This window comes from Labrus mixtus, chromosome 21 (genome assembly GCF_963584025.1).
Source record: "Labrus mixtus chromosome 21, fLabMix1.1, whole genome shotgun sequence".
In the NCBI taxonomy this organism is placed as follows: Eukaryota; Metazoa; Chordata; class Actinopteri; order Labriformes; family Labridae; genus Labrus; species Labrus mixtus.
Window position 1 is genome coordinate 13,591,613 of NC_083632.1, and position 26,909 is coordinate 13,618,521.

General features: G+C 41.8%; 1 protein-coding gene across 3 annotated transcripts in view; it reads left to right on the forward strand.

The window, feature by feature from the left end:
• llgl2 (LLGL scribble cell polarity complex component 2) overlaps nucleotides 1-24,542 on the forward strand; it is a 30,552-nt gene extending 6,010 nt beyond the window's left edge. The window contains exons 2-27 of one of the 3 annotated variants that reach the window (XM_061029135.1): nucleotides 5,930-6,049; nucleotides 8,043-8,140; nucleotides 9,443-9,524; nucleotides 9,685-9,800; nucleotides 10,402-10,560; nucleotides 12,387-12,549; nucleotides 12,646-12,778; nucleotides 12,878-12,932; nucleotides 13,531-13,685; nucleotides 15,260-15,471; nucleotides 15,857-15,924; nucleotides 16,015-16,168; nucleotides 16,582-16,686; nucleotides 17,171-17,266; nucleotides 17,491-17,687; nucleotides 17,856-18,003; nucleotides 18,131-18,278; nucleotides 18,366-18,482; nucleotides 18,567-18,733; nucleotides 19,339-19,603; nucleotides 20,009-20,153; nucleotides 20,241-20,269; nucleotides 20,474-20,521; nucleotides 20,801-20,843; nucleotides 22,386-22,458; nucleotides 22,894-24,542. In XM_061029135.1, the coding sequence (XP_060885118.1) occupies nucleotides 5,975-6,049; nucleotides 8,043-8,140; nucleotides 9,443-9,524; nucleotides 9,685-9,800; nucleotides 10,402-10,560; nucleotides 12,387-12,549; nucleotides 12,646-12,778; nucleotides 12,878-12,932; nucleotides 13,531-13,685; nucleotides 15,260-15,471; nucleotides 15,857-15,924; nucleotides 16,015-16,168; nucleotides 16,582-16,686; nucleotides 17,171-17,266; nucleotides 17,491-17,687; nucleotides 17,856-18,003; nucleotides 18,131-18,278; nucleotides 18,366-18,482; nucleotides 18,567-18,733; nucleotides 19,339-19,603; nucleotides 20,009-20,153; nucleotides 20,241-20,269; nucleotides 20,474-20,521; nucleotides 20,801-20,843; nucleotides 22,386-22,425 (3,018 nt within the window). In that variant the 5' untranslated portion in view covers nucleotides 5,930-5,974 and the 3' untranslated portion in view covers nucleotides 22,426-22,458; nucleotides 22,894-24,542. The remainder of the gene's footprint in view (nucleotides 1-5,929; nucleotides 6,050-8,042; nucleotides 8,141-9,442; nucleotides 9,525-9,684; nucleotides 9,801-10,401; nucleotides 10,561-12,386; nucleotides 12,550-12,645; nucleotides 12,779-12,877; nucleotides 12,933-13,530; nucleotides 13,686-15,259; nucleotides 15,472-15,856; nucleotides 15,925-16,014; nucleotides 16,169-16,581; nucleotides 16,687-17,170; nucleotides 17,267-17,490; nucleotides 17,688-17,855; nucleotides 18,004-18,130; nucleotides 18,279-18,365; nucleotides 18,483-18,566; nucleotides 18,734-19,338; nucleotides 19,604-20,008; nucleotides 20,154-20,240; nucleotides 20,270-20,473; nucleotides 20,522-20,800; nucleotides 20,844-22,385; nucleotides 22,459-22,893) is intronic. The other 2 variants (XM_061029134.1, XM_061029136.1) reach the window with 2 other exon arrangements.
• The last annotated feature ends 2,367 nt before the right edge of the window (nucleotides 24,543-26,909 follow it).

Sequence of the window (26,909 nt, forward strand, 5' to 3'; positions counted from 1 at the left end):
GGGGTGAATGTGGTATGGTTATCGGTCGTGTTGTTTTAAAAATCATGTCATTTTTATGTTCTTTTATAGCTTATTATATAGCATTATGGAGATAGTAGTTTGGCCTGGGGCTCTAACCACTTTCCTTTCATGCTAATTAAGCTCATTAAATAGACACGAGAGAGACTCACTCAAAAGTGAGGGACAGAGAGAAACAGAAGTGTTTTTTGATTGGACCATGTGTGTGAACCAGTTCTCACAGTCCAATGCAGCTGTCAAACAGGTTCTTCTCCACCTATGTAAATGTGCTGTCTTTCATTGCTGCATATTTGACACCATTAATATGACCACGACTTCTTAACTTGTACTATATGAGTTGATCAGATATACGAGGGGCTTATTTTCTGCGCACCTTTTTTTTTTTTTTTTTTTCCCCCTGTCTCGCAGCAAGTTCTGGCATAGCTGCTGATTGCATCAGTCCATAAGTAGAATGTTTTGGATGCCAGGCTTTTCCTGGCTGTTCATTCTTACTGTGAAGCGCTATGCTAGCTATGTCGCTGAGAGACGTGGTCCGTGGAGCAGCTCTGCTAGTCCAGCCACTTCTCCTGAGCTTGTTATTTGTCGAGTTCAGGCATGTTTGTGCTCTTTCTTCACTCCATTGACTCCCTTCTCAACTTAGATGGCTCAGCTGATATGCTGGGAATTTGATGACATCACTGAACGGACCAAAGATAACAAATGGCATCTTGCTAACTGAGAGTGAACACATTTATTGGACAGCAGAGACGACACATGTAAGGCACAGTGTTGCTGAATGTGACTCTGTGAGAACAGTCAATAAACCAGTTTAATTTGCTGTCATAAGTAAACACTACATGTAACCTTATCTTACTAAGGGATGAGCTCACTGTAGATCAAACAATATGACTGTAGACGCAGCGTTTGCTTTACGTCATCTACATTTTTGTCTTTCCACACATGTTCTTTGCTCGTCTGCCAAGTGAAATTCCTGTTAAAAAGAAATCCATATGTGATGGTAAAAGTGGGACATGACACAGTTTCACAGCAGTGCTCCTCTCAAACTGGTTTCTGTGATGTTCCCTTCTGACCTGCCATTGTTCTCCTGATGAGCCGGAAACTAACAGGTACTTCCCTGTTATAATAACAACTTTGTCTATGTTTTGACAATGTAAATGAACACCCATCTGCCTGTGTTTGTGAAGTGTAGGAGAAGAGATGTGGGAATATATTGACGAACTCTAGTAACTTTTAGTTAAACTATATTTAGTTCACCTGCGGCTGCTGTAAAATATTAAAAGGAGAGCTTAAGAACTTAGAGTTTTACAATGAGATGTAGCACCTCAATTGGGGCATTTACAGGAGGTAGGTATAAAGTCGGAGGTATTTTCTCTCTTTCCCTCCCACGACGTGGGGTGATTATGTGGATAAACAAAAAAAAAAAGGTCTGAAATATACCTGGGCAGCCCGCCAGCGTATGTGTGGGATACAATGTACAATTCAATATTGTACCACCAGATTCATTCAATAATATTTACTTGTCGTTGATCTTTCATGATTTGTATTGTTTTTTTAAATCTTAAGTAAGTTGAGGCATTGTCTTTTCAAAAAACACTCTGCTCCAGCTAGAAAATCATTTGACATCTTTCATGTAAAGTATGGTGAGTGTTTCAGACAGGATCATGTTTGTTGGAATACAGTTATCAGTCAGTTAAAGTTTGAAGCATCTTGCAAATGAACAACAATCTGATTCTGGGTCTGGTTATCAATGGAATAATCTAATTCTTACCTTTTTTTTTCATTTCATAAATGAGCCTTTGCGTGCCTTTGCCATTGTACCATATTTTAGAAATCATCTAAAAAAAATACAAAATCTTGTATTTGTTTCAGCACCAAGCATACTGGTTACTACTGATGATAATTGTTAGAATTCTTTTGGGGGGAACTCACCTATTGCTTTCTTGTTGTCAGTTAAGAGATGATCCATATCATTCATGTTTTTGCTTAAAGGCTTAAAACAATTGAAAGCAGCGGAATAATTGTCTTGAAAGCCTTGCTGGTTGTACTTTCAGTTTTCCTTCTTTGCATCTGTAAAAGGTGTTAGATGGAGCATAGGAGGAGGTTAATCCAACTGTCTGAACTAACAGCCTTAAACACCACTTCAGTTCATGTAATTGTGATGTTCATTCCCAGAGTTGGCCCTTGATAAGTAGCTGGGGTTGAAATAACACTCGAGTGCATTTAATGAATGGGTAATTTGTGCTCTAATGTCTGTCAGGTTACTTGAAAGGCCACAATTAATCTGGTGGGAGAAAAACAACTGTGGGATTAGGCTGTCTGAGGTTGTCAGAGAAAGGCCCTCACTGCACATGTAGCAGATGATCTGACAGGAGGGGATACCAAGCTTTCCGTACAGGTTGATGCCTTGGCTGTTTACATGTGTGCACATGTGAGGGCTGTATTCCTACTCTTGTTTTCCGTCAGCAGATTCCTCTCGTAGCCTTAAGAAGCCGGTGTGTTGGCGAGGCAGACCTCCCACCCTGCCATTGTCAGCAGAGCTTACGGCTTTGAGCTCCCTCTTTCTGCTCCGCTGCTTCTCCTGGGACCATCTCTCACACATGATCACACACATACACACACACACACACACACACACACACACAGCGTGTCTACAAGGACTACGAGCTTTATGACCTGCTGCAGCAACAGGTGTGTTACTTGCAGATAAACTCAATTGTTTCCGTTTAACCAGCGATAGCTGTAATTGGCTGTTTGGTTGAAAGCTTGAGACTAGGCTTGTTATAAAAGTAACAGAGATATGACAACTATGTCCGTCTTTAAAGCTCCTGTGAGACGTTTTTAGCCGGTCTAGCCTATAAAGCACAAAAGACCTTCAAGGAGAAGTTTGACTATTTCTAAATATTCATTTTTATTGCTTGCTAGTATCGCTGGCACGGGGGCCGGTGTCTGACGAGGCAGTTCACGGCATGCTGAAGAAACCGCCTTGATTACATGTGGCACGGCAAATATTCACAATTAGTGATTTGTTTGAATACTACTAAAAACCCTACGAATGCTTGGGTACTGAAACATCGCAAATGTAATTGTGCAATTAAGACAGTGTGCAGGAGATTCCAGTTTTTGGAAATTAAAAACAATGAATGACCATATATTGGGTGCCTGGGACATGTATTTTTTTGCAATGGTCTTGAGACAGTTATCAATATATGTAAACTTTGCAACCATCACAACAAAGTTTAAAAATCTGCTGTCCTGACAACAGTCAGTGGTTATCCCAGTCAGTCTTATTCAGATGAGAAGTTGGTTTTCCCTTGAAGGAAGCTGCAGTACGAAATGTGAGTCAAGTAAGATTTATGATATAAGACTCTTAACAGAAGCGTCTCGATGTGGACTCAGGCAAATGAGCTGCGTTAAACGGAAAACTATGACTCACAGCGCATGCCTTTGTCATGGACTTGTGATGCTTGTGGCTCATATGTCTGACTGTGCTGTGTATGAGTTTTCCTGTCGCTCCGTCTCAAATGTTCTGGTCAGAGCTGCTTTTCTTTCACATAGCTGAGTGTCAGTGAGTGAAGGAGACTGGGGAGAGCCAGGATCTGGTCTGACACGCAGCACAGACAGTCAGGCTTGGAGGCCTTCATGCTGCTTCACGTGATGCAGCTTAGTGAGTCAGTCCCTTCAGTCTTTAGCCACCAGTTTACCACTAAAGTGAAGTTTATTTCACACTGCTCAATATTCTCAGGGACTTGAAACATGTTACTTAAAGGAATAAGAAGTGTGTTTTTCTCTCTCATTGCTCCTCTTTCCACCAGCTGTTTTGAGATGAAAAATGGAAATATTGGCTAATTTTATCGCAGATATTTCTAGATATATTTATCTCTCCAAATCGAACTCCAGATCTATATATCTACACTCACCGGCCACTTTATGGGGTACAGATCCCAATAACTGCTTGTTAATGCAAATATCTAATCAGCCTATCACATGGCAGCAACTCAATGCATTTAGGCATGTAGACCTGGTCAAGACAATCTGCTGAAGTTCAAAACCGAGCACCAGAATGAGGAAAAAAGTTTATTTAAGTGACGTTGAACGTGGCATGGTCTGATATCCTGTGAGTGTCAGTTCTCTGGGCAAAAATGCCTTGTTGATGCCAGAGGTCAGAGGAGAATGGCCAGACTGGCTTGAGCTGATAGAAAGGCAACAGTAACTCACATAACTACAGGTTTACAGCTGAAGTCCCTGTGTACTAATTGAGCATCGTTTAATCGCCACAGCCTACCTGAACATTGTTTCTGACCATGTCCAACCCTTTCTGATCAGTGTACCCATCTTCTGATGACTACTTCCAGCTGGATAACACACCATGTCACAAAGCTCATATCACCTCAAACTGGTTTCTTGAACATGACGATGAGTTCACTGTACTCAAACGGCCTCCGCAGTCTCCATCCAATAAAGCTCCTTTGGGATGTGGTGGAACGGGAGATTTGTCTCATGGATGTGCAGCAGAGAAATCTGCAGCAACTGTGTGATGATATCATGTCAATATTGACCAAAATCTCTAAAGAAATGCTTCCAGCACCTTGTTGAATCTATGCCACGAATAATTAAGGCAATTCTGAAGGCAAAAGGGGGGTCCAATCCAGTACCAGCAATACTAATAAAGTGGCCGATGAGTGTCGATACCCTATTTTTTTCTCTCTCCCCAATATCAATATCAGCATCGGCCCCAAAAACCCCATAAGTCGGGGCCCTAATTTATTCTACGGCCCTGATCACATTATGTTCGTTGGGGACTGTTCCATTATTTAAGGAGTTAGAGTATGATATAAATAGCTTTCAATGGGCAACGCTTCTTAACACGACAGCTTGTTAATAGATCACTTTTCTACCTCCACTGCATTTCTACGTCCACGTCAGGATTACCTATTCTTTCCTATCTGTAGGTTTTTGTTTTGGCATAGTTCACTTCTTTACATATCTCATCAAGTTCTGTGACGTTATTACTGGGTGCTCCCAGCCCTGCAGTCGCTGTTTGACAGGTATTGACAGGGCTTTCACCTGTGCGCACTACTGTCAAACACGTTCAGTTCTGAGGAAAAAAGGGAGTCAAAAGAACAACGGTGTGAACAATTCTGTGGTTTGAGGAGACGTCATGAATCTGACGAGAACTTTCTTAGGAACTTAAATAAGAATACATTTAAGAAAAAAAGCTTATGAGAATGTTGGAGAGGCGTGCTGTGGTGTTCTCCCTCTTTTCATTCCTGCCTGTCTGTGGGAACCCTCAGTATGTGTAGCAGGTGTTGTCATCAGCTGGCACATGCTTCTGAGGAGGGCTGACTGTGTGTGTCTGCAGGTTTGCCCGTTGACATCGATGAATTTGGTGCCAGACTCCACCTGTGGAATTCCTGTCTCTCTTTTTTTTGGTCTTTTTGTAGAAAACATAGTCAGCTACCTGAGGCTTTCCTCCTACTTTCCACTGACTCACATCTAAAGACATAACCGTCTCAAGTCAGCCAAAAACTTCACCCTTCAACGTTAAACATTTGGTTTAATTCATTTGTATTCCCGCTGTTGCCTTTCTTTACTTCAATGACTGAACAGCGAGATTAGACTAACAGCACTAAGGGAGTTATTTGTGCTCGCAAACAGCCTGCATTAGTTATTGATTGATCATAAGATGTAACCATGGAGCGTTAGGAAAACAATTGATCTGTGTGTCAGCTTAAGTAAGAAGCCAATACATCACAATACAACCTTAGCAAATCTCAGTAACCACCTTGCAAATTTTTTCAAGGATAAAGGGAGAAGTGCACAATAAAACCAAGATTATTCATTAACCAGGAGGATCTTTATTTTAACGCTGTCTGTTTTCTCCCCTCTTCTTTCCTTTTTTTCCTCCCTGCAGCGTGCGTCAGTGGGCCCGCAGGCTCCACGCTGGTGCTGAGACAGGATGAAGAGGTTCAGGCGACACGGCCAGGAGTCCCAGAGAGATCGACTCAAACAGGAGCTCTTCCAGTTCAACAAGGTTAGAAACCCTGACCCAATACAGCAGACTACACGCATGAAGAGCAAGAGTGCACATTCTTCCGTTGAAAAGACCCTTAAAATACAGCAATGGAAGAAACGCTGACGTTCAAAGGTGTTAAGAAGAGAGATATTTCACCACCTGTGGGAAATCTGCTGCTGTCACAAGATTCCTCACACACTCACAAACGTCAATTTTTGAGAGACACTTCTCATAATCATGGCGACTGCTTGTTGAAGTGAGCAGTCATCACAGTCACCATTGCATAAACCATTAAGCATGTGGGTAGCCAGACTCGATCTGCTGAAATCAAGTATAATAGAGTAAGAGCTCAACTACTGTGCTGGTAGCTAGCAGGATTGCTAACTCTACTTCATATGGTGAAAACAGGTACTTGAACTAGCTACACACAGCTACTACACAGAGACGGCACGTTGTGGAGTTTGCTTAGCAGAATAGAAATCATCACACAGGAAAATTGTTTAAAAATAATTTCTCTCTGGGAAGGATCTCACACACACACACACACACACACACACACACACACACACACACACACACACAAAGAAATAAACAGAAACGCAACACACTGTGTCTAATAAACTTTATAGTCTGGATTTTATGGTACATGTGCATGCACAGTCTTTTCTGAGGAATATTAAAAAGACATAGGTTTGATGGTGAAGTGCAGAAAGGAGCAGTTTAACAAACGTTAGTTACCTGGTGGTCAAAGTTTGTGAAGCTGCTATCATTTGTGTTTGCACCTCAAGGCCTACTTTGACTCGTTCTATAAACAAACAGCAGACTGTGGTTTCATCAGATTGTTTCCTCCTTTGTGACTGACTCATCTGGTCGATGATTCATCGAAAAGCTGTTACAGAAAATAAACCAGATTTGTCCAGATGTGTATATAAATAAAACATACTGTAGCTGACAGACCCCAGACCAAGTTCACACACTGAATGTGCTGTGATGTTTGCAGGTTATGTCTTTTTTGTAAATTTGTAATAGCTGGCTGTAAGTTTGTGTGCTTAGTAAAAAATTCCCATTGGAGGCTATTTATTTACCAGTTTAACATTCATTGTGAAGCATTTTCTAAAAATCTGTGTGAATTTGAGTGCTATAAACTGCAAGATTGTGAACCTCTCCAACTTTGATCTGGCTGTGGCATAACGGCTGTTCCAGGTTCCCAGCTTCATGTGATAGAAACAATAAGTCAGGGTCGATAGGAAGGCACAGCTGTGGGTGTTCATGTGTTACGGCTGGTGTTAACGTGTCTGACGACTGTGACACAGTTTGTGAAAGGTGTAATTCCTTTTCTGAAGATTTTATTGACAGGTGACGACTGGTTTATAAAACAGAATTATTTATATACCAACAGGTGGTTAAAGGTGTGACGACATCAAGGTAACTGTCGGAGGGGAAATCCGGCTTTTGTACACGAGAGCGTTTTGATTTTGAAAACAAATTCTTATGCATTTATTACACCGACTCATTCAGTCAATTTATACATCCCCAAATTCAAAAACTAATTAGGTTGAACTGCTCTTTAGATAAAGTGGCATGACCTTTGTCTTTTATGCCGATGTAGTATTTCACTGGCACTTCTTGAAGAGCAAATGATCACGGGTTGTTTTCAACCAATCAAATAAACACTTGATCACACAGTGTGCAAACTTGTGGTACAAGTATGATGCATGCTTTGTCTCAGAACAAAACTGATACAAGAGGTGTTTACACAAGATATTCCTCCAAATGTTTTATTTACCAATCAAGTCCTTCTGCATCATACGATAAGCTCTGGAGTGTCTGTGGTTTAGTTTGAGACAACAGGATTCATGTTTCTATGTTATCTGTAATCCCTCCTATTTCTAGTCCACCTGCTCTTATCTGCACTGTGTTTTGCTGCAGCCTCTTGTCTCCATCCTGTCATTGTCTCTGCTGTCAGAGCTCAGTCTCACCCTCCCCGTCTCCTCCTCTGTCTCCTCCTCAGACGGTGGAGCATGGATTCCCCCACCAGCCCAGCGCTCTCAGCTACAGTCCCTCCCTGCAGCTGTTGGCCATCGGCACACGCTCCGGAGCCATCAAACTGTATCCTTTACTCTGCCGGTGTGTATACGGGAATCTGAGTGTCATGTTCGAACTTGAGGCAGGCAGCGCTAATGAGCGACTGTGACGCTGCTAAAACCTCGTCTGCAGTTCACATGGGCACCTGCTTCAGGTATTTCATTTTCCCACGCTGTTGCTCAACACTGCCTGCCATTCTCAGACAGAGGAGTCTGTGACGCCACAACCTTTATGCTCAATTATTCTCATTGACAGTGTAGTGGAGCCAGTCGGTACACTTTCTCCATTGACACAGAGACACACACTGGTTTTGATAACTGCAGTGCCCTCTTTCATCGGGGTAATCTATTTGTACAAAGCAGCAGATTGTTCTTGGGTAAAGAAACAAGAACGCTCAGATAAAGGAAAATCTGTCAATGAATTTTGTGAGTCTAAGTACAGGATGCCTCAGGCGGAGTCAGAGAACAGAGCAGCTTCTGTTAGTTTCATGTAGCACATAAAATATTTGATAATGGGACACTTAAATCAATCCTCAGAGCGACAGTGTTGTTTTCTCCACAGTGAGGTCAGGGTCAGATAAACTGCCTGGAGCTGCTTTAACAGTCTGCTCACTTACACTCCAGCAGCATGGGAGATTGAAGCCTTTTCATTTGTTGACTGATAAAATATTTTTCTGGGATTCCGTTAGAGGAGTTTTGCATCATTCAGAGCTGTAAAAAAAAAGATCCACCTGAGGCCCAAACAGCATTTCCCATTGAACACAATTCTAAAATATGTTTTTCATTTATGTAAAACTTCACTTCCGAAGTGAAAAGAGATTTCAAACTAATCACAATGTGAAGTTTAAAGGCTGAATGTGCAACATTTTACACATAAATATAGCAGAAATCCAGTATATCCTCTGAAAATAACTCACCCTTCTGTTTTTTAAAAGGTTAGATTTTTCTTTTTCTTATACATGTGGAAATTCTCTTCATATCCACACAGCTGTCAGTAAATCAAGAACTCTGACAAACTGAAAGAAATAATCTTATATCTGAGGCTTGACTTCTCCAGAGTGGCCTTTCCCGCCTCTTACTGAAGTAAATCTCCATCTTTACATTTCCTGCATGTTCAGAGAATCAGGCGGTGACATCAACTGTGCTCTGTTCAGACTTTCACATGTGGTACTAAACCATATTTCAAACCATAGCTCAAAGGCTCATTGACAAAAATATATCTACTCTGTGATAGTCTAAAGGCTGATTGTGTCTCTATCATGACTTATTGTGAGTGCATTTGAAATGATTCTGTCTATCAAATCAGTTGTCCTTAACAAGTGTTCAGGTATGGGGCTCCAGGTGTGGAGTTCATGGGTCTACATGATGAGAATGCAGCTGTCACGCAGGTGCACTTCCTCCCCCACCAGGTACAGAACAGAGAACACACACAGCATGCTCACGACAACGTTTCTGCTTTTCAAATTACTTTTATATCACAGAGAAGTCTTTGTCTTTGAATGGAGCTTTGTTTCCTGCTGCCTTTTCTAGCCGTTTGGACAGTACTGATGGATTATGGTCTTTGTTTAGGTTGAACTGGTGACTCTGCTGGATGATAACAGTCTGCACATGTGGACTCTAAGAGCCCACAAGGGACTGTCTGAACTTCTGGAGATAGGACGCTTCACACTCACTGGACCACCTGGGTAAAATATACAGACACACTCGTACACTTTTCCCCCTTTCTCAACCTTTTCCAGAGCAGGAGCTTTAAAATAAGTGTAGGATTTTTTTTAAATTATCAACTCAATATAAGGTCCCCCCATAACTCCCTGATCCTGAGCTTTTGCTTTCTCATTGCTAAGGAGCTATCAAGGTGATGCTGACTGATCTGGACTTGAACACCATTGCAGCTGGATGTTGCTTGTTTAAGTTTTCAGAGCTTGGATAGGGTTCTTTTTGGGGTTATTTATTAAATTCCTGCAGCTCCTTGGTTATTGGGATTATGTAGTTTAAACCATCAAGTTACTACAGTCTCCACCAATTTGATAAAATAGCATGTTTGGGGTTTCAACATTGGATTGAAAAAAGAACTGGAAGAATACTTCACCTCAGGCTGTAAGAAACTGCAGAACTCTTTTTGGTTATTTCCCAACATTTAACCGATCAAACAAGTGACAAAAAATCTCCAGATTTAGATGCAAAAAAACATTCCTAATGTGCAGCCCTACCTTTTTCAAACAGTAGCTACCTGCCTTCATTCTTACTAGCGGTCTCATCTCCTGCTTCTTCTTCTTCACCTCTCAGGGCCCCTCCAAGTGTGACCAGAGTGACAGCGGTGCTCGCTCACTCCTCTGGGGAGCTGCTTCTGTTGGGGACAGAAGGAGGACATGTTTTTATCGTGGAAGTCCCCGGCTTCAGAGAGCTGGAGGAGAGAAACATCAGTCTGGATCAAGTCGCCAGCAGGTTGGCAGCTACAACACATCAACACACATCAGATCGTTTTGTAGTCTTAACAGGGATGACATGTCTTATTGTCACACTAAACCTCACGAAACAACAAATGCTCTGTGTCCTGCAGGGACAACCAAACAAATCAGGCACATTCAAAATACTTCACTTTTGTCTTTGTTTTTTATTTTTTGCGTCTTTACAGAGGGACAATAGAATCAAGTGAGCCTGCAGCACTGTCCACATTATAATAAAGAGGGACTAAAAGTAGCTTTAGCGCTCTCTGCTAATTATAGAGCCAATTATAGAGCCACATTCAATTCAATTAATTTAATAGCCTCCTTAAATCAATCAATCAGTATTTGTATAGCGCCAATTCATAACAAGTTTTATTGACACACTTTACAAAAGAGCTATTAAGAAAATGTGATAATATGCAGGACGGATTTCTCCTTTGTATTCCTCCCATTCCTGTTGTCCACACTTCCTCGCCGCTGAGGTGGAGGTCAGAGCAGGCCGAGCATGAATGAGGATGATGTTGGTGGCTGGGCGTCAGGGAAGTCAGGGTGGTAGTAGTGCCAGATCACCTCGCTGAAGGTGTGAAATGTGCTCACTTCACTATCAGTCAGATTTCTGGTGAATACATTTTTGTTAAAAGGTGTGCAATAAAAAGAGAAGTATTCAAATGGATATGAAATACCATTCTGATAGAAAGAGGATTCTGTTGGACGGTTCAGGAGTTCAAATGTGAGACTGCATTTTAAGTGTTACATTTGAATGCCATATTCCAAAACAAGGTCAGACACAGGTGTGGTATTCAACAGTGCCTGGGTTTATTTACACTCTGAGTAAAGGCAATAAAAGAAGATAAACCTGTTGCTTAGTCTCTAATCATTGCATCTCTGTGCATATTAAAGTCTGCTACATTAACTACTTTATTTTCTCACATACTCCTGGTTGAAATGTAAGGAATAAGAGCTTCTCTGCTTAAAACGAATCGATTATAAACAAGGGCTGAGTGATATGGACCATAAATCATATCGCAACAACGCAAAGCTGAAATCTTCTGTGAAGAAATGACAAAAACAAAGTCAGTTTGAAGTCAAATCCACATGGACCGAATGCTACAGACACACTATTATTAACAGCCGGCTGCACTATGTCAGCATGTACATGAAAAATAACATAATAATAAATTACCCATCTGTGAAATAACAGGGATCACGATGGGTTGCGTCTGGCCGCTGGTCGCCATGACTACAGTGCTCCCTTGTCTCTCGTGATTATATTGTAGTCACACACAACTTCTGCCGGACCCTTTTCATGACGTAATCTTCAAGATTTTAAATTCTAAATATCAAACATGTTTGAAATAAATCGGGGCGTCCGCGACGATCACCGGGCAGATCAGGGACGTTAAGATTGGATTGGAACTCGCACTACAAGATAATCTGAGCAAAGAATCGGTTCCGAGCAGCCTTGAGTCGGGAGCGACCCTGCGATTGTTGGGAAGGAAGAATCGGAGCTCAAATCGGCCCAATTATCCTGCAGTGTGAGCCAGGCTTAAGAGGAGAAATAGGCGAACTGGCGTCTGTAGAGAAGAAATGTGTAACGTAATTTTAAGAAGACATAAACTACATCAGTGTAAAAAATATTGTCTCACTCTAAATCTTGTTTAATGCTTATATCATATTGATACATTGCCCAGCCGTACTAACAACATAAAACAACAAAACTTGTATGAAATACAAAATGTCAGTGAGCCAGCTCATGTTTCATTCATGTTCTGTCAGTTCAGTCTCCCTCTTTAGCTTTTATCCTCACTCTCTCGTCTCCTGCAGTGTACCAGACGACTACATTGGCCGAAGGAACCTGGAACACGTAGAAGCCCTGCAGGAGAACCCGCTCAATCCTAACCAGGTTGTCATCGGTTACGGACGAGGTCTCATGGTCATCTGGGATCTGGAGAAACAGTGTGCCATCCAGCACATCCCCGCCACTCAGGTAAGCCCTCCATCACTCTGTGTTAGGAATACTAAGCTGAAGTTATTAATAGTTTGTTAAACTTAATATTTTTCATCCTACCCTGTTTGACCACAGCAACTGGAGAGTGTGTGGTGGACAGAAGACGCAAGTCACATCCTCAGCTCGCACAGTGACGGGAGTTACTGTCGGTGGATGGTCGGAGCAGAGGACCTGATCGAGGAGGAGGAGAAGTCAGACATTCCTTACGGTGAGGAAAAAGAAGTTTCCTCTGCACTTCATTCTGTAATGTCGGGTATGGAATGCGTTTCCTGAAGCCTGATATTGAGTCTGTCTTTTTTCCCTGCAGGACATTTTCCCTGCAAGGCCATTTCTAAAATAGTTCAGCTTCCTACAGAAGAAGGGTGAGTAGAATTTTACACAATTGATCTCATGGGGGATTCTTTAATTTTTTTGGATAGTCATTGGTCCATTTATTTAACATACTCGAGGGGGGGGGTTATGCCTTTATCTAGAGAAGGACAGTGTATAGAGTTAGAAATCAGTGAGAGAGAGGGGATAGACAAGCGGGAAATGAGCCACAGGTCGGATTCCAACCCGCAGAAACAGTCTTTGCACTGCTCTCGTTCAAGCTACCAGACTCCATTGAGAGAAAGAGAACACGGGAGAAGCGTGTTTCCAGCTGCTTTGATTGGTTAGATTATTTTTTTTTTATAATGTTATCATTTTAAAACGTCACAAACACACGATACAACAAAAAACTAAAGCGATAATTTTTTTTCTGTACTACTTAGCCCCCAAATGTTTCTAAAAGGGCACGGCTCTGAATATAACAATCCACCTTTTATTTGTGATACCTGTTCCTTTCTCTCTCTCGATGAATGAGGCTCTAATGTCTTCACTGTTCTAAAACTTTATTTCCCAATGTGTTACATGACCTACTGTTACACATTAATCTGAACAAACTGAACTGTTCTTGAACCTGTGTGTGTGTGTGTGTAGTCCTCCATACCTGCTGTTCAGTGGTGGTATGCCCAGGGCCAGCTACGGGGACAGACACTGTATCACAGTGATCCACGGAAAAACACACGTGGCTCTGGACTTCACCTCCAGGATCATCGACTTCTTCGCCATCAGAGGCGACCCGCAGCACACAGGCAAGAAACACACACACACACACACACACACACACACACACACACACACACACACACACGACTGACAAATACACTCATGCACAATGATGGAAGGGAAGGTAATTGGCACAGGCATGAAAGCAACAAGCCTTAAAAGAAGTCACATTCAGAATACAAACACCTTTGAAAACAAGAGGTAACAAAGTGCTGTGATATAAGGAAAAAGCATCCATTTGAACAAAGTATAGGAACCTAAATAACATAAGAACCGATGATGTCATGTCATCTGTGTTTCATCGACACTGCCTTTGTCCACGTTGATGGCTGACTGATCAACCCCAAAGCCCTCTACATTCCTAATATTGTGATATCATCACCAGCAGATGTCAATGGCAGACATTATTTTCTGTCTTTCTTTAGTTTTACGAGTCGCTTAGTTAAGAACAGCAGAGCACGCTGCAACAAAACGTCATCACAAGAGCAGAGAGTGTTGAAGCAGCCTGACAGACAGTTTGAGGCAGGACAGCATGACCCGAGTCTGGCACGCTGTCATCACCCATATCTGCTTCCTTACAGTTAGTTTAGTGGTTTACAGTTATTTTAAGACTATTTGATTATTTGACAGACTTTCATGGTGTTTCTCCTGCATTGCTGTGTGTACAATGATGCAGCAAAAAAATGGGCCTTTAACTGCTTTTAATAAAGTGTCACAGTGTAAAGTTCACAGCTCAGTGTCTGAGGAGGACAGTTCAAAAGCTTAGGTGCTGCCACCTTGAAGGCAGAGTTTCCTTTTTGTTTTGAGTCTGGGGTGAGGAACCACCAGCAGACCCTGATCAGAGGACCTCAGGCTCCTGCTGGTCCTCTGTGGCTTCATAAGCTTAGTGATGTAAACCGGAGCTTGACTGTACAAGAATCTAAACCAAATAATACAAATTTAAAACTGGATTCTGAAATTGATGGGGAGCCAGTGCAAGGCCGTGAGCATGGCGGTGACATGATAGCTTTTAAGTGCAGCCGCTCTTTGCACCATGGATCCATTGCTTGCCACACATCCTTGATATGCCTTGACTTCTGTTTTATTCTTATTTATTCAAAATGTTCTCCATTTAGAAGGGAACTATTGACAGTTAATTGCCATGCATTTAAACCATCTGAAGAGCGCTTAAGAAAATATAAGATGGAAAAAAAATCACACCATACTGGATTCATATAAACACATTTGACATGATGCCATTTTCCACCCTTAACCTGACTTCTCCCAGTTACCTTGTTTCCAGTGTGCATCTAAATTAAACTCATCATGAACTCCTATTGTTGTCTTGCTGAGGCTCTAAACTGATTTGAAGTGTGACACCTGTCAAAGCATGCAACCAGTTCTCCAATACAAAGTGTTTAAGACATTCTGGGTGTGAGCTCTTTTGCTTTTCAATTGGTTGAAATCAGTGGTTTGAATATGGTCACTGTTTTTGGTCGATTTACATGATATTTTATTTTCACCTTTTTTTCTGTACCTTGACAGAACCCTCTAAATTATTCCATCTCAGAGAGAGTATAACTATATCTAACTGTTATCGGTGTGTCCTCTCCCTCTGCAGGAGATCCCAGTGCGCTCGTGGTGCTGGTGGAGGAGGAGCTTGTAGTGATCGACCTGCAGACGGACAGCTGGCCGGTCATTCAGACGCCGTACCTGGTTCCCCTCCACAGCTCCGCCATCACCTGCTCCCACCACGTCTCCGCCATCCCGCTCAAACTGTGGGAGAGGATCCTCGCTGCCGGAGACCTCCAGAAGACACATTACTCCAAAAAGGTACATCAGAACTTGTCAAGTGTTACCTTGTCAAATAACAATTTGACACTAGAGACACGGATCATGTTATAATTAATTATTTTCAGTAAAGATATAGAATCATTTATGCCTTAAAAACAAGCTTTAGATAGTTTAACACAATGAGTCTCTTTCACACTTACAGAAAACTCCTGATAGCCAAAAAATTTCCCTCAGCCACAGTTTTAACAGCAAAGTTTAGACCAAGTGCCGCTTTAAAAACAGATTTTACATCAGCACTCAAAATAATCCTCTGTCATCATATGTGGTATGCTGTATCCTGAATGTGGACACATTCTTTTATTTCTGATTGAACAGACGACAAAGATTTGATGTTATAAATTAAATCTGCCCTCTCTCCATGCAGCCATGGCCGATAACAGGAGGACAGAACCTGGCCCCGGACCCCCCACAGAGAGACCTGCTGCTCACAGGGTCAGTCCACATGAATATTGTCTACATGTGTGTTTTTCAGTTCTCCGGCAGATTGAAGAACTGAATGTTTTTTTTTTTTTGTGTGTGCAGGCATGAGGATGGGACGGTGCGTTTCTGGGATGCTTCAGGAGTCTGTTTGCATCCCATGTATAAGTTAAGCACAGCAGGGGTTTTCCACACGGACGCCGACCCCAACGATAACATGAACCAAGGAACTGAAGGAGAGTGGCCGCCATTCAGAAAGGTACGTGTCGGGAAAGTGTTTGATTTCTTTGTGGAAAAGGTTGTTGATCAAACAGACCATTACTGCTGCAGTCTTTCTCTAAACTAAGCTCAACTAAAGCCTTTTACTTTTCAGTTTTTTCTGCAGCTCATACTCCCATTAGTGACTGTAGGTTCTGGGAATAAATAAGATTTAACTATTAAGTTCAGGTCATGTTGTATTTTAGGTAAAAAATGAACTGTCAGTGACTTCCCTGAATTAAAGCTAAATTGGCAAAGTAACTGGCCCTCGTTTATTATTCACATACAATTATTATTAGATTAAAAGTACATTCATCCATTTAGACATACATATCTGTCTACACTTCATGCAGGTGTTAGTCAGCTGTCTGGAAGGTATGAAATGTGAAAGGATTTTTGTTTATGATTGTCCAGGTTGGCTGTTTCGACCCATACAGTGATGACCCTCGGCTCGGCGTTCAGAAGATCCATCTTTGTAAATACAGCGGGTATCTGACTGTGGCTGGTACGGCTGGACAGGTGAGAGATCTCTGTCCAACATTTAGATCATAATGAAGGTAGCAAACTACACAAAAATGTAGAGTTATGTCTGGAGCTGTGAATACCACTAAAATGAAATCCTTTGCAAAAACAATTAATCCAAGTAAGTATATTAGTCTACTTTTAGAGTCCAGATAAAATCTTGTCTTATATCATGATATAACCAGTAAAATAAATCAGAACTGCTTGTAATGGGTAAAAATATCTGCCGATGGGCCATGCAACTTCGACCTCAGTGTCTTGAAATAACATGCACTAACTTATTTAGATATAGACCTCTTTTTTCAAGACATTCAACATGTAAAGTAAATTTGCAAAAATAGGTGAAGCTCAGTGTTTGACGGTGTTTGAGTGTCAAAGTGTGAGACTGCACTTCTTCTTATCCTCAGCCACTGAAATGTAAAATTGCCTTCACACAGACTGTTGTCGGATTATTCCCTCATTCATGTGCCTCCTGTTTCAGATCCTGGTGCTGGAACTGAATGACGAGGCAGCAGATCAGATAGTGGAGGCTAAAGTTGTGGATCTGCTTCAGGGCCAGGAGGGTTTCCGCTGGAAGGTAACGAGCAGAGCTGGAACGATTACAGCTTAAAACAAAGAAGAGCTTGTATGCTTCACGGATCACTCCTTGAAAAGCTGTAACATCTTACTGTACCTTTTACAGCAGACTAATTTGCTGTCCATTGTATAATTTTTTGCACGCTGTATCTCTTTTATCTGTGTCAGCATCGACAGTTGAAGAGTCCGTTGTATTCAGATTATAATTGTTGCCTTGCTGCTCAGGGTCACACTCGGCTGGACGTGCGAGAGGAGCCGGTGCAGTTCCCCCCGGGTTTCCAGCCTTTCGCTCTGGTTCAGTGTCAGCCTCCTGCTGTGGTCACCGCTCTCACCCTGCACTCAGAGTGGAAGCTGGTCGCTTTTGGGACCAGCCACGGTTTTGGCCTCTACGATTACCAACAGAAGAACAACGTCTTCGTCAAGTAAGACAAAGCAGAGAAAAGATTACAGGGCAATCCTGTTTTTTTTTGTTTTTTTTTTTTTGTCAAAGGCCACAATGAAATCCTTAAAGGAAAATGAGGCATTACCTTTTTAAAAGTGTTTTTTTTTGTCAATGAGAGGCTCAGATTATTATCCTATCCTATTTCTAGGTGCACTCTAAACCCCAGTGACCAGCTGGCCATGGAGGGTCCTCTGTCCAGGGTGAAGAGCATAAAGAAATCTCTCCGACAGTCTTTCAGAAGAATCAGACGCAGCAGAGTCTCGCTAAGAAAACATCACGTCAACAACGCTGCCAAGGTCAACCTCTCTGCTCTTCAGTGAAACTAGTAGTTGAATGAATCAGAGAGAATACAAGTGTACTCTCCTGTACCTATCCTAGCCCTTAAAAGGTTTTTTAATCAATCACTCTCTTATCCCCGAGTAGCTCCAGGAGGCAAACGCTCGTCTGGAGGCGGAGCTGGCAGAGATGGAGCTCGCTCCCGTCCAGAGAAAGATCGAGGCTCGCTCCTCGGACGACTCCTTCACCGGCCTCGTACGGACGCTCTACTTCGCTGACACCTTCCTCACAGACAGTGAGTAACAGAGCAACCCACTGAATGTATCCCATAAACATATTATAGCTCTGTTTTTTTTTAATACATGTCCTTGTCTTGTCGCAGGTTCACATAACACACCCTCCCTATGGGCGGGGACTAACGGTGGCTGTGTGTTTGCATACATGCTCCGCCTCCCTCCTGTAGAGCACAGGGCAGACGAGCCGATCACTGCACAGCCAGGTGAGGAAGCAGCAGAGTGGTTCATGTGTTTTGGTGCTGTTTTCCTTCTTCAGGTGTAATCTCCTCCTTTCTCCTTTATTTCAGCGAAAGAGATCCAGCTGATGCATCGGGCGCCTGTCGTCGGCATCGTGGTGATGGACGGTCACGGGGCTCCTCTCCCCGAGCCTCTTGAGGTTGCACATGATCTTGCTCGCTCACCCGACATGCAGGGCTCGCACCACCTTCTCGTCATATCTGAGGAACAGTTTAAGGTCAGCACAACACAGACACACACACACACACACACACACACACACCACATACACCAGCACAGAGAAGATCGAGATTACAGAAAATGGAAAACACAGCAGTGCTTCAGTTTATGTTCTCCTGTGGTCTCTTTTGTTTACGAAGCAGGATTTATTTGGTTTTGAGGAGCACTCTGACAGCCTGCAGCTACAACCTAAATATGGAACGAGTAAATAATAATAAAATATGTATCGAACAGAAAAATAGCAACTGAAGCCAACTGACTTTGATCATTAATGTGCTACAGTAAGAACATTTGGCAGTAATGAAATTGGTGTCAACGCACTAGCTGACTGCCACAGGAGATAGTTTGCATAATCTTTTTTTAATGTATCTCAAATTAAAACAATAGCAGCTACGGCCTTCATTAATTCAAAGCCAAACCTTTTAAGTTCCAGTCTTTTTTTGGTTGGTTGATAAAGCGACTTGATGTTGGATAATGTTAAGTAATTTTCTGCACAATTCGGGGGAGATGATTACCTAAAATGGATTAAAGCGGTTCTCCGTATTTGTTTAAAAAAAACGAAAAGTCATTGAAAGTTGTTTAACTGTGTTCATGTGTCTTCAGGTGTTCACGCTGCCTAAAGTGAGCGCTAAGATGAAGTTAAAGCTGACTGCGGTGGACGGCTCCAGAGTACGGCGGGTGGGCGTGTCCTGGTTCGGCAGCAGTAAGTCGGAGGAGTATGGCGAGAGTGGCTTGGTGGTTCTGACCAATCAGGGCGACGTCCATGTGGTGTCACTGCCGTCAGTCAAGATGCAGGTTCAGCACCCGTGCATACGCCGAGAGGACGTCAGCGGCATCGCTTCCTGTGTCTTCACCAAACACGGCCAGGGTAAACACATGCCTGAACATATTCTATGTCTGCGCTCATGAAGACGCTCAGCTGTTGTGACATTTTGTGATCGCTTAGCTAAAGCCAGAGAGACGATGACAGGCGGCTACATCGAGTTACAGCGCTAGAACTTATTTAAAAAGATTCTGTAAATGACCGATAATGGCAGGGCGAGTTTATTTACAAAGCTCATAACAGCAACAAGTCAATTCAAAGTCACTCTAATCATATTATGACACTGGGTGCATCCAAAAAATCTGACAGTAGAAAGTGTCCCCACTTCGTCTGATTCATTCAGTGTGGAAGTGGCGACATTGACACGTGTTTAATGTAGTCCAGCTGCTGACAGAAATCTACATTTTGATTCTGATGGTGATATAACCGTTCCCATTTCTTTCCGTTCAGGCTTCTACCTGATCTCTCCATCCGAGTTTGAACGCTTCTCTCTGTCCACGCGCTTCCTGGTGGAGCCTCGCTGTCTGGTCGAGCTTCCTCTTCGATCAGGCTCCAAACGCAGGATCCATTCTGACGGCGCGTCACCGGCGCACAGGTGTGCACTCTTTCATTTTCTACAGTGAAATAAAGAAACTCCGCCTCTTTTGTCCTCACGAGTGTTTGTCTTCTCTTTATCCTCCAGAAACACCAGACTCACCAGTGACGACGCAGGTAAAATGTGTTTCAGGAAACATCCGCTTCATCCTTAGCCAGTGGCACGTGCATGTTTGACACAGCCCTACATGTGCAGATGTAGTGTTCTGTTTGATGTTGTTAAACTTTTATTGTTTGAGCTTCTGCCGTGTGTATTGACACACTCCCTGTTGTTGGCTGACTGTACTGACCTGTCCTCTGCCTGCTGCCCGTGTGTTCCAGAGAGCGCAGCTAGACGTGTTATGGAGCATGCTTTGCTGAATGACGAGCGTGAGTACTCGAGAGAAAGAAACACAGGAGAGAAAAAGAACTGTTCTGTTACTTTCTTTGTAATCATTCATGTCTGGCTTCTGCTGTTTGAGCACCTCGTGTGTCAGCTCTTTGCTCCCTTCATTGTAATCAGACACACCTTCATCAGCAGTGTTTACCAAACCTCATCCCATCGCATGATTTTTTATAACTCCCCTTTGATCCCAGGAAGCCGTTCCCTAGTATGAGCAAACGTCTGAGAACACTGTTGAGTTAACGTCATGATTTGTTTTCTTGCAGAGGTGCTTCAGGAGATCCAGAAGTCACTAGAAGGAGACCAAACGTACGTATCCAGCATTTTCTGTTTCTGGAAAGAACATAGATTGCAGATTACATGTTGTCATTTCGCGTTCCTTTTGAACTACTGTTTTTGGGCCAAACAAAGAAATGTCTTTATCAGCATGATATCTGATGTGTGTTGATTTGGAAACAGATTTCACTTTACAGAAGAAATTATCTGCATTCACCTGTATCTGTATTTTTGCTTGTTTTAATATATCTTTAAATGCTTTAAATCTCTACAATCTGCAAGGCACAAACAAAAGATTATGCTAGTCAATGAAATATATATATATATATATATATAATAACAGCCAGCGGGACTCAAGCTTCTCACTCATTGTAGACAGTCATGACTCAGAGACACATTTACAGGATAGACTTGATTTATGATATATATATATATGTGTAAAATGTTGCATAATATTTTTATATATTTTCTTTATTAATATAAAATCAAAATCTGCAAAATTCTGTTTTCTTTGATAAATTTTGCCACAAATCACCAAAAATAATTTGATCTAAAACGTGTGAATGCAGGAATATGAACAAAATACATTTGATAATTTAAGTATTTAAAAATCTTGACTTTCTTGTTATTGATATAAAAAAGTAGGTTCCTCATTGGTTTATTTCCTTTTTATGGTCTCATGGTCCCAATGTTGTTTTTTGGCTTTTTTATGCCTTTATTACAGAGATAGGACAGAGTCAGAAATCAGAGAGAGAGAGTGGGGAATGACATGCAGGAAAGGAGCCACAGGTCAGATTCAAACCTGTGCCGCTCGCTTAGAGGACTACAGCCTCTATGTATAGGGCGCACACATCAACCTTTAGGCTACCGAACGCCCTCATGTTTCATATTTCTTAAAGCTGTAAACCTCAATGCTAATTAAGTAATGTAACTTTAACTCTAGCGCTTGTGTTATGTCGTACCGGGATACAAAGCGATGCGGACCAGACTGGCAGCGCCCCATTTTACTTTTTCTCCCTCATGAGGTCATAATCCTACATTTAAAGAAAACAGCTTCATTCTGTTCGGTAAATAAATCTTTTGGAGAGCTGTTTCGATTGAAAAGACTCCTCAATCAAAGACAACAAGTGACCAGAGGAGGTGGTCAAAATGCAGGCAGTGGGTCCAATCTTCACAACTATCAATGTTACCATAGGTTGAGAGCTCAACTAGTGTACCGTTAGCTAGCAGGATTGCAAACCACACATGGATAAAAGAACTACACGGCTGCACATACGCTGCCCGTTGTGAACTTTGCTGAACACAAAACACCAAAAAAAACCAGACATTATTTTATGTACCAGTGCAACTAATACACCAGATTTTATAGAGATGTACAATCCTCCCAGCACCGTCTGCAGCACATGTACTATAGAAGTGCATCACTGGCCAGACATGGCTTTGCAATTAGATTACTATGTTGTAAAGTAAACTAGGATGCATTGAAGTGAACATTCCAGCTGGGTAACATTTGTACTAGTCAGGATGTGTGAGTGTTCATGTTGTTTAAAGCTGTTGTTGTCTGTTTTCTTGCAGGTCGTTCCTGGAGAATAATGTGAAGAATGCTGTAGCTTGAGAGACATCACTGGATACCTGAGGTGAGACGAAGGTAGTTGAACATATTTGGTTGCTGACATTGTGGAGTCCCTGTTAATGGCAGTTTCCACAGGATGTGTGTGTGCGCCACGCTGCGTCTGTGCTCCGCAATCCTGAGCTGATCGTGTCCTCTCTAGTCGATGCTCGTGTTCCTCATACACACTGGTTTTTTTTTTTTTTTTGATGGTGACCGCTGCAAGTATGCGTCAATCTGAACAGAGTTGATCCGAGCAGGAAGTCTGACAAGGGAACACATAAAGCATCCGGTCATATTTACAGACTCCTGACTGTATATTCCATCCCTTTATCAACATTACGTCATAACAAATCAACCTCAGAAGACAAAGCAACATGTTATGTACACGTTGTTCTCTTTATTCCCGTGTGATCTTGTAGTTCTCATGTGTTCTTGTGATGCTCATGGTCTCTCTCTGTTCTCTCTCCTCAGTGTGAACAGTGACGTTGATGTACTCCTGCAGTCCTGTAGCAGCTCTCGCCTCCTGCTACGCTGACACAACCACTACTGACCCCTGACCCCCTCGCCTCAGTGTCTGACCTCCCCTCTCTCTCAGCGGCCCCTCACACAGAGACACCAAAGGGCTCCTGACAGTCCTGCTTTTACGTGCACCCGCTCGGCTCTTCGAATGCCGGGTCGCGGTGCAGACAGAGCGGAGGGAGAGACACCACCTGTGCCTGAAGACCACGCGCTGTACTCCACCACCGCAGCACGGTCACAAACATTTAACCCAAAGCCACATGAAGCACATTCCTGACACGTGACCAACGCCAAACTTCATCTGACCAGCATCCTGAAACTGCCACTTGTTGAAGCTGTGCGACTCTGATAACCTCCACGCCTCCATCCTGAAGCCTTTTTTTTTTTTTTTTTTTTTTTTATCACCACCAGCCTTTGCACGAAGAAACGGTTCGTCCAGTCAACACTCTTCCCCTCTGCTGGCCTTCATCTCCCCACACAGACAAAACAGCTGGAAGGGAACGTGGGGAAAGATTTGAATAATGTTGCTGAAGATATTTTCTCGCTTGAATTTCATGTAATTTGTGCCTCATTTTGTTATTTTTTTTTTAAATTGGAAGAAATCTCAGATTTACACATTGGAAGCTCACCTCTGCCAAGAAAAGAAAAAATATGAGAAATGTGGAGAATAAGAGAAATAAAACGCAAGGTTAAAATACGTTATGCTAGGAAACAGGAAGTCAAAACGAAACATTAGTCATTTTTAATTCATACTTTTTTAAAGCATTTTAAACTAATTCTATTTAATTAATACAACAACCGCTACTTGACAAACTGAAGTTTGAACTCTAGTTTATAATCATTTTTGGCTCAAAATGTTCAAGCTTTGGTCCAAAACGCTTTTTTTCTTCTTGCATCTTTCTGCCTCGGTCTTACTTTTATTTTTTTAATCCCAGCATGCCATGATAATTATTTTACAATTTTTCATTCCTATTTTTCATTTCTTGTTTTACTTCTATTGGAGTGAATGAGCATCAACACTTCTTCAGATGAACTGTTAAGGGAAACTGTCTTGAGAAGAGAAAAAAAAAATGTATGTTGAACCACAATGATGTAAAATTGTTTGTTTTTTAAAATCTGTCAGTCAGCATTGATGAATCAGTGAAAGCATTACAAAGTGTGTTTGTGCTCACACAGCCCTGTCTCCACCCGTCCACTCTGAGACTTTCTCACCCGCCCGTCGGTACTTCTCCACCGTGCTGTCATTTTTTGGGGGAACGGCTTTTTGGTTTTTGGTTTTTAATTATTTTTTATGTAAACCATTTTTTTTTTTTATTCCAACAATGAATAATGTAATTTAGGAATGTAATTGTAAGCTACTTTAGTGAAATCTGTTTAATATATACAGTATGTATGTGACTCAGTCTGTACCTGTGGGCCTGATGTAACGGGGTTGGCTGCTACGTAGATCATATTTTGGTACTGTGTCTCAGAATGCTGGGTATTTTAGCATCAACCTAGAATATATTTTTGTAGTGAACTGATTAAGAACCCTAATTTTTTTATTTGTAACCTCACACTACAGTCTTTTTGTGGATAATTATTACATGTTTTCTGCAGAACTGATGTGTCTGTTTGGATTTATTCTGAAGTCTTTACAGCAAAAATAACTATCCAGTTATAAATCGACTTTAGAGGGAGAATATGTGACTGTTTGATCCAGTAGATGTCGCCTTTGAGCAGCAGCAGGAAAACTAAACAAACTGCTGTTTGTCCACACCTCCTCCATGCTGAAGCCTCCGCTCTCCTCCAGAGACACACCTCCAACCCCTCTCCACTCTCGTTCACTGAAGAAGTTCAGTGCAAGTGGTGGACATAATTGTCCAAGACTCGAAGCTGCAGTTGCTTGTGGCCTGCATTGTTGTCTTAGCATGCTAATGTTAGCGCTCTTTAGTTAGCGCTCTTTAGTTAGCTTGTAGCTTCACATTGCACATAAATTGACACAGAATGATCGTGATCTAAAAACTCTTACTAACATCCAAATAATCAGTGAGTATGTTCTTCTCTCTAGTTCTTGACTAAAACAGCTTTTATACACAAGGGGAGGAGCCGGCCGTCCCGTCCATGTAAACACGGTTCTGACAACAACACAGCCAGTGGGACTCGAGCTTCTCAATCATTGTAGACAGTCATGACTCAGACACATTTACACAGGATAGACTTGATTTATGAAATATATATATGTGTAAAATGTTGCACATTGTTCCTTTAAAAAAAGAAGTAGACATAGCTGACTGTGATGTCACTGAATGGTTTAATGTCTGCCCTTTTAAAGCCTCGAGTTCAGTATTATGACGTTCAGCATCTTCGTTCTTTGGAGACAAAAGTGACCATATTTGGACGATAGGTTCGAAGTTAATAGTAGCAGGCAATTTATCAGTGTGTGGCCAATTCATTAGCAATCAAATTTGGTTATTTACCTGTTAAAAATCAGTCAGAGGGTCTTATCTGATTATCGCTATTTTTAACACAACTACGGTTTATAATTATCACTCATATCATACTTTTCTAGAAAGCTGCGATTTGTGTGATTCTGACCATGTGAATAATTTCAAAAGCCACCACCACAGGCACAATCTGAACATCTGTCTGACCACCACCAACAAACGATTTTTACTGTCTTGTAACTCAACATTTACTGTACTCTCCCGATAATATTCCAACAAAATCGGTCCTGCTGCATCAGAAATCCTGTGAAAAATGTAATCCAAACACATCACATCCTCAAAGATCCACAGATTGCATCAAATTCTCGGTCGCTGTTCCCAATTTCCCACTCCGTTTTCTGTATTAATTAGCTAAAATATATATATTTATAAATAAATAAAAATTATCTCCCCGGGCTGGTGTCATACCTTTCGATTGACACCTCATTTGGCCAATTATGACCTCCCGTTCGCTGATCTCAGCCAATAATATTCAATGAGTTGAAAGGAGGGGCCTGTCCCTGTTGTGATGTATCTACACATCTACACGATAGACAGTAAATATTCAGATCTACACCCGGCCCGTTGCACGACACTATGCTGATGACTGACGTTTCTTGAAAACACAAGGGTCTGCTGCTTCAATTAATGACTCTGCCTTATTTCAACACGCCATTTTAACGATGTATGGAAGAATTTCAACTCAGTCTGAAACTGCAGATAGTTATCTTTGACACAAATACCTTATTTGTGTTTGTAGTTTGAACGGTCCAGGAACAACATTGATTTTCCTCTGGGGATACCTGGATAGGCATTTTAGGCTAATTAGATTCTATTGTGGTGGATTCTTCTCACTCAGACTTAAAAAAAAGAAAAGAAGGTAAAATGAGCTCGTGGGATTTGGCAAACTTACCTGGGGGATGAACGAAACAAAGAGGCTTCTTCAAGTCTTTAACAATCTTGACTCCTATGGAAGTGACAACACAAAGAAATGAACAGAAGAGAAACACTGATCAAGATAACAAGTCAGGACACAGATACCTGCTAATAATTGTATTTACTGTAAAGCTCAATCTTTGGGTAAAAGCAAATGCAAAGCATAAGACTGATTATTTGGTTAATATCAGAACTTCCATTTGGTGTCGGAAAGGGTGTCCTGTTCTATAGTGGATCCCAATGTAATCATGTAGTCAAATCTAATTATATTTGACTAATATTTGACAAGACTTCATGTAAACGACAATCTGTGATTGACAATAAAAATATTTCCTTATATTTTGTGAGAAGCTTGAAGAATATGATGTGAAAAGTGATTTGAGATTCCCTCCATAGTTTTTTCAGCCCCTACCTCTTCAGGGCTTCCCTTTCTGTCTGAAGGGCCACTACCAAGCTAATGGCACTCCTGAACTAGTCGTAGAGAGACTTTAATTTGTCCTGTGATTTTGAATTAACTCAGGTAGCAGCACCAACCAACAATAAAAGGAGCCAAACCCCAACTAATGA